The following is a 7,818-nucleotide window of genomic DNA, read 5'->3' as shown; positions in this document are numbered from 1 at the left end:
TCTTTGGTAAAACATTTTTTTTTCCTTTTTTTTTTTTTTGTTTTCATAATACAGGATGTATATCTGTTCTAGAAAGAGAGTTGTTTTAATTTAATTCACTCAATTTTATGCATTTCAATGAAAAATATATATTAAAAAATTCCATAAAATTAAATAGTGCAACCTTCAATTACATTAAATCAACTTTTAAACATTGTTTAATTTACAACCATTTTTATTAATTATTATTCCATTCTGTTAAAGATTACACAATTCAATTAGATGGACATTTGTTATGAAACTGAAATGCGTAAGTCTTAAAATTGTGTGTGTGTGCTGTATGTTAAACAAGCGCTTTGAAATATAACCTCCAGTTCAGTAGGTGGCGCTACGCAATTCACACGTGACTTTTAAAAGCGCTGTCGAACAATACAGGAAGAACAGCGGATGACGTTCTTTTCGGCTCCGGTCTCTCAGCAAGCGTAAAGGTAGGCCGAAACAAGAGCCGAAAATCCGGTCAAAATCCTCAACATCGTTATATAAAATGTGTATTTTAGAGTGTATTTGCTTCAAAGACATCCCTTACAACTTATATTTCTCAGTCTTGAGGAAAACACCGCAAGCATTATAGTATTTTTAAGGGAGGATGTGTCAATGTACGCTAGGCGCTAGAGTGTTTTCCTGCCCACATTTTGCTATAGTCACAAAAAAAAAATGAGAAAACGACATGAAATCCATTCAATATAATTGTCGTCTTTGCAAGGAAATGCTAGAATATTGAAAACATACGTGTTAATGTGATTACCCATTCACTTGGCATGGTATTATTGGACCTTTCTGTGGCACACAGTCACGAATATGTTAACTTAAAAACTATAGTATTACCATTATTCATAGTTTTTTTGGACTTCTGTTATGGTGCTGTTCTTTTGGCCATATATAGTAGTATTGTGGAGTACCATGGTACAGTGACCATACGTTTTGTTTTTAGCAGTGGATGTTAAATGGATTCATTAGATCTTTTGCTGTCCAAAAAAATAAAATCATGTTTCTATTCAGTATTCTAGATGTTTATTGCAAGGATACATTTAACCCTTGTGTGTCAATTTAAAAAGTTACTCAGAGGTCCTTAGGAGGACAAAAATGTCCACATCAAAAAAACTGCCATAATATTACATTAATATTATTTTCCACTTTCACTGGCACTTTTTATTTTTTAACCAACATCAGTCCTGATCATAACTACCAAATATTCATTTTCAGGATTTTAAGCCTTTAAATGCCAGTTTGTTTACATAACGCCACTTTTTGTTTTGTTTTTTCACACACACTTCTCAATACACACATACAAAACACACTGATATCCATACCAACACACCCACACAACTTTAGCTTCATTTATTAAATTGGCCTGCAGTGCTCTAATACAGCAAACTGAAAATAGGGGAAAAGCATGTATTTGCTCCATAGGCTAAACATGAGAAATTGTGCCATCTGGTGGAAAATATTAAAAATGTACATTTTGAAGCCAGGGCTCCGGAATGAAAGCATAATATAGAATTCATGATTTTATGCTTTAAAAGGCACTGGGATCAAATATTGCACTTTTAATGGGTTTCAGTGGGGACATTTTTGTCCTGAAGATCCGGAGTTTTATTATTTTAATATTACATTTTTTTTTTTTTTTTTATTATTTAACTATTTTGTGTACACTGTGTATTATAGGAACTGAGGTTGAAATATCAAAATTACCACGAAAATACACACCTTTGGTATAAGTTGCATTAACGCAAGATTGTGGTGGTTCTGTAAGGCATTATTATGGATAGCATGTTATTGCCATTATACTAGCATCCAATAACATGGTAACACACATTCGTAATTATACCAGTGCTTTTAGTATGCCAAGATAAAACAAGGATGTTGGTTTAATAAATCAGCTGCTCTTTTGGACCTTTCTATAATAAGATTAAAATTATGGCTGTCAAGACTAAAAATGTTTCAGACTTTGTGTTATTCCCACAGCTTTGTGGTGGTGCAAGTATACACACTTAACTGTTTTTGTTGTGTAGATGTTGATGCCCAAGAAGAACCGCATTGCTATCTATGAGCTCCTCTTTAAAGAGGGCGTCATGGTGGCCAAGAAAGATGTGCATCTCGCCAAACATCCAGAACTCGCTGACAAAAACGTACCGAACCTTCACGTCATGAAGGCCATGCAGGTGAGGTCACCTGACTGAATTAGTATTAACTCTGTTGGGTTGGCTTATAATGAATTGCATAAATGTTTGCAGCTGTTTTAACGTTTTAACCTCATGATGAGCTTTAGGTTTTTATCTATAGTGAAGGGCTGTCAATTGATTAAATTCTTTAATCGAATGAATTGCATGGTATGCCGGTTAATTAATCGCAATTGTATATAAATATTTGCTTAGAAAGCCCCTCAAATAACAATAATTCAATAAATAATGATTAAATAGTTATATTTAAGTAATTATAAATAAATATACATGTTTTATAAAAAATAATATAGATAATTAAAATGCATTACATCATTGTAGCACACGAGTAAAGCATTAAAAAAAGATGGTAACACTTTACAATAAGGTTCCATTAGTTAACATGAACTAACAATGCGCAATACTTTTACAGCTTTATTAATCTTAATGTTAATTTCAACATATACTAATACATTTCTCAAATCAGAAGTTGTGTTTTTTAACATTAGTAAATGCATTATGAACTAACATGAACTTACAATCAGCAATTGTATTTTTATTAACTAATATTAACAAAGATGAATAAATGCTGTAAACAAAATATTGTTAACTGTTTGTTCATGATACCTAATGCATTAACTAATATTAAGGAATAGAACCTTATTGTAAAGTGTTACCAAAAAGACAATTCAAATATTGGCTTTAGTATGCATCATTTTGTTTATTTCCATATTATTGAACTTATGTCATCTGCCTATCATTGTCCTATAGTTCACACAATCCATTTTGCAATTGAATTCGTCAATCAGTCTGAGATTATGAGGGCTTGTCTAAGGACGCGTCAATGAACACCTGCGTCAGACGCTTTTGGAGCATCTCGTTTGCGTTGCGTCATAAACATACCGTTTTTAGGTCGCTGTGTCAAGTTAAACATAGTTTGAAGCTTAGAAAAACACGTCTTGATCCCTGCATTTGTATTTGTGCTCCATCAAGCTGTGTTTGAACGCAAGAACGTGTTTTCATCTTGTTTTGGCTGCTGTCGGTGAGTGTGGTTTGTTCTCTGTATAAGCGCGTTGCCCAAACAGCTGAAGTTTCACTTACTGCCCCCTGGAGAAAACAGGTGGTATTTCAAGTTTGAATTGCTCCGATGGAAGGAATATTCCTTATCACAGTCCGGGGACATGATTACTTGTGTTATTTTTTTATTATAAAATTAATCGCAATTAATTAACGCGTTAAGTCGACAGCCCTACTATAGTGCTATAAGTTTTAATAAAACTTAAATATTTTGCCATCCAGTACAATTGAACAAATGATGGCCTGTAGTTCCTCTGAATTCAGTTAAATGAAAAGTGGAAGTTGTGTGTGTTTAAGAGCATTTTCACACCCGGCTCCTTTGGAGCATTTGTTTTGGAACCTGGTGTCTTTTCTCTCTTAGGGGCCGTTTACATGACAATGTTTTCAACTAAAAATGGAAAACTTTTTATGCGTTTTGGCTGTTAATTTACACGACAACGGCGTTTACTTTTATTTGATGTACCTTTACCCCGCAATTCATTCACCCACCGAATATGTATATAGCCTATAGACAGAGATGTGATGCCATGTACAGTATTCAATGATATGCTTAGAATATGAAAATGCATTTTAGATCCAGTGTACACAAGACCTCTCTCTCCTCTGAAGATATCCATATATCAGAGTTCTGTCTGATACCCAAAACCAGTTAACATCAACAGCTTATGTTAACTTACTCTCCTACCAGCCTAAGAGTCAGCAGGGGGAATACAGAAGGCAGGAGATGAAGTGATGGTAAAAATGAGCAGAGTTTATTGAATAATCTTGAGAGTTCAGTCTATAGGCATGCGCACGAGTACTTCAAAACAACGCATGATACATTCAGATCTACAATGGCGGACTACAGGACTGTGTTTGTGCTGCTAAAGATTTTGAGTTTATTGACGCTTCTCCAGCAAGTAATTGTAGTAATTAAGCAACCTCATCGTCCGTCCAGACAAAATTGTTTGATGCTTTCGCCATCTTCATTGTTTGTATTCACCGCTCTGTGGAAGAATGCTTATGTGCGCAGGCGTGTAGTGTTTCTTTACAAAGTGACATCGCCAACTATTGGCCTGGCATGCATAATACAGCGCTTTTAGTCGTTTTCGTGGATCCGTGTGAACGGAGATCGTTTTGACAACGTTGTCATCTGAACGCGAAACTTTTCAAAAATGCAAAGGAAAAACTTTTCGGTTTTTAGTACATCGTTGTCGTGTAAACGTACCCTTAGTTTAGTTTGTTTAGGCATATATGAACGCTGCAATAACACTCAAATCCGCACCAAAACAATTAGTCCAAGACCACCTGGACGAGGTAGTCTCGGTCCGATTGCAAACGTGGTTTGTGCTGGAGTGATCGCCTGTTGTGGGAATGCAATCCGACCCATCGAACCAATGAACCAAACGGTATCCCTATAAAACCATGAGCATACCTGATAGATCTGTGGAGAAGAAATCTGCAGGTCAGCTCGTCACTGTAATTCGTAATGTAGTTTTAGCTTTTGGGGACTATATTAAAATAATTGCACGTTTAAAAATAGGAGTTGTTTAATAATTCCTGAAGTAATTTTAGTACGATTGCCTCTTTTGGATAGTGGCGTTAGCAACGTTTTTTTTACAGATAAAAACCATTTTTATGTGGCTTCACTCTTTTTGCTGTTTGCATGTGTTTGAGCGGTGAGAGAGAGCTCTGTGACTGGAAATTTTCAATGCAGAAATAATGCAAAAGCAACTAATGAAGGATAAATATAACATGACGTAAATTTTACAACTCATATTCATCCCAAGAGATGGAAAATGTTTATTTGCGGTGCAACCTCTGTCTTGAATGTGCGTTCTGTACCATGCGGCAATGTTTTGCACAATTGTGACTACTCAAATTTGACAAATTGTTACAGGTAGACCTATATCATTTTAACTGGTATATTGATGTTTGAGCTAATTTTGGAACGGCGCACAACATTCTGACCAATGAGTGGATAGAATCACTCTTTTTTTTTTTTTTTTATCATCACAATTTAGGTCAGTTTTGAAATGTTGCCTTGTGAAAGCAAGACGAAAATGCAACATTGTAACAATTTTAGCCTCAGTTTCTGAACAATTCAAACGAGTTACAGGTCTGAAAACAACCCTGAAGCATCTATGCTAGGTTCTGAGGCTCTACTTATAAAATGCATAGTTCAGGCAGAACTAATTATGTAGTTTTTCTTATCAACAAACAGTGACAATGTTGTGATTGTGCTTCCCATTTTCAGTCTCTGAAATCATGCGGATACGTCAAAGAGCAGTTTGCTTGGCGCCATTTCTACTGGTACCTGACCAATGAGGGGATCCAGTACCTGAGGGACTTCCTGCATCTCCCCCCTGAGATCGTACCTGCCACCCTCCGCCGCCAGACCCGCCCAGAGACCGCCAGACCACGCCCCAAGGGTAATGTTGCTTTCTCATCTTAAAGGTTCACCCAAATAGTTAAATAAAGTTATAATGTTCATAGTAGTATTATTTAACATGGAAGTGTAATTTAGAGTTTGTAGAAGGAAGAGCCAACGTTAAAATGCCACAATCCCAATTAGTCAAACGTGTGTTTCGCAGGTCTTGAGGGAGAGAGACCGGCTCGTCTGGCCCGTGGCGAGGGAGACAGAGATGCATACAGGCGGTCTGCAGCTCCGCGTAAGTACACAATGCATACTGTCTGACCACTGACGTTAGCACATTCTTTAGATGTGGCCTCTGTGCAGCAAATACTGGTGCTACTAGGTAGAAATTGAGGCCTTGTTTGCACTGCACCCAAATCCTTTTTAAAAAATCTTTTTTATGATTTTTAGGATTGAGTGCTGCACTGTCATTTTGCAAGTGATGAAATCAGATCAATTTGTTCTGACTGTGCTGTCAATTTCTGCTGTATTTACTTGTGTTGCCATTGTAGTTAAGCATCAGTCCAATGCCAAAAGACTTTCTTCAACTATTGAGAATTGGTATCCATGTGAAAACTGGGCATTTTACCAATGTTCATGGCCAGCTTGACTTCTGTCTGTTGTTCTGGACTCGTTAGACAACGCAAGCGACAAGTCTTATGGCATTTACTTCTGCTCACTCGTTTACTCTTCACAAATCACTTCATAGCGAATGCCACATAGTTTACAGTGCGTTGTAAGAGTGAGTAAAAATGAGTGAATTCAGACTTAACTGTACACTTGCGGATAGTGTATGAATTTACACGAGTCGCCCCTAAAATGCTGGGAAAACCCATTTAAAATGTTTACATTTTAATTGATTGGGTTCTTGAAATGCCTTGTTCAGACTGCAAACTAAACAGATTGAAGCAGATTTGCTACGGATATTATTTTTGATGTGTGGTTTTGTTGGAGACTTTATTTTACGGTGGTTTGCTCAAAATTGTTCATAAAACTAACAAGGTGTACGTTTGCACAAATAGCTGGCGCAGACAAAAAGGCTGAAGCTGGTGCAGGTGCAGCCACAGAATTCCAGTTTGTAAGTACTGCTGTTAAATCACTTTTTAGACTGCCGTTTAAATGAATGATTCCTGAAAGAATTTAATCTTGAACTGTTCAGCTGGAAAAGGGCAAACTTAGGCTCACCATTTGAATACACTCTTGTTTTTAATTTTTTTCAGAGAGGTGGTTTTGGCCGTGGCCGAGGACAGCAGCCACAGTGATCTTTCACATTATCTGTACAATAAACTTTCGAAAGTACTTATTCCTGCATCAGACTCATTATTTATATACTAATTTCAATATCATATACATTACCAATGTTATCGATTAGTCAGTCCCTCCAGGATTTTGCGATTGCAAATAAATGCAAATTCAAACACACTGCATTATTTGTAATAGCTTGCAATTTTGTATAATTTCCACAGAAACCATGAGGTAATCAGATCACTTTTCTCCATGTTTCACTGGCAAACAAATGCTTAAAAAGCTCTATGCTGCCGAGACTTCTCCAACTGGACATCTGCCATTCTACCATCTACACTTATGGTTGCCAACTGTCACATATTAGCCGGGACATCCCGTATTATAAAGCCTAGATGCTCAAGGGGGATCCTATTGTGTTCATTATCAAAATCCTTGTCTAAACTTTAGCAGGACCACAGAAGGTGCGTGTGCATCTCAGCTAGCATTTAATCTTAATTCACGCACCCTTCAGAATGCAGGTCGATGACGGTCCGTTTATTTGGAGTGCTCACATAATGCACTATTGCTACAGAAAATGAGACACAAAAACATGGCGTTCATGTTATATTTGCAAAATGAGATCAGAATTTAAAGTGCTCAAGTGATCTCAAATAATCACAGATCAAATGATTGCTATCAGGTGATGTGGTAATTGCAACAGGTCTAATTATTTATATATATTCGTTTTTAGTTTAAAGTTGTAATTCTACTATTTTAACCATACTAAAATTTCACTTGCATTATTTGAGGCATATCATTTTTTATATATAAAATTAAGGGTCTTCCATTGAACTGGTATTAGCCATATCATGGGTTTCACCTCTTAAATGCATGGTATTTTTGTGTGCATTTACTTTTTTAATT

The 7,818-nt window shown here is 36.3% G+C and overlaps 1 protein-coding gene across 1 annotated transcript; it reads left to right on the top strand.

Moving 5' to 3' along the window:
- Positions 1-365: 365 nt before the first annotated feature.
- Positions 366-6,969, top strand: LOC127448977 (40S ribosomal protein S10). Its single transcript, XM_051712000.1, has 6 exons — positions 366-467; positions 2,052-2,201; positions 5,512-5,686; positions 5,849-5,926; positions 6,693-6,748; positions 6,891-6,969. Exons 2-6 carry the CDS (start codon positions 2,052-2,054, stop codon positions 6,930-6,932), a joined length of 501 nt encoding a protein of 166 aa, XP_051567960.1. The 5' UTR covers positions 366-467; the 3' UTR covers positions 6,933-6,969.
- The last annotated feature ends 849 nt before the right edge of the window (positions 6,970-7,818 follow it).

This window comes from Myxocyprinus asiaticus, chromosome 12 (genome assembly GCF_019703515.2).
Source record: "Myxocyprinus asiaticus isolate MX2 ecotype Aquarium Trade chromosome 12, UBuf_Myxa_2, whole genome shotgun sequence".
Classification (NCBI taxonomy): Eukaryota; Metazoa; Chordata; class Actinopteri; order Cypriniformes; family Catostomidae; genus Myxocyprinus; species Myxocyprinus asiaticus.
This window is presented reverse-complemented; position numbering and strand designations above follow the sequence as displayed.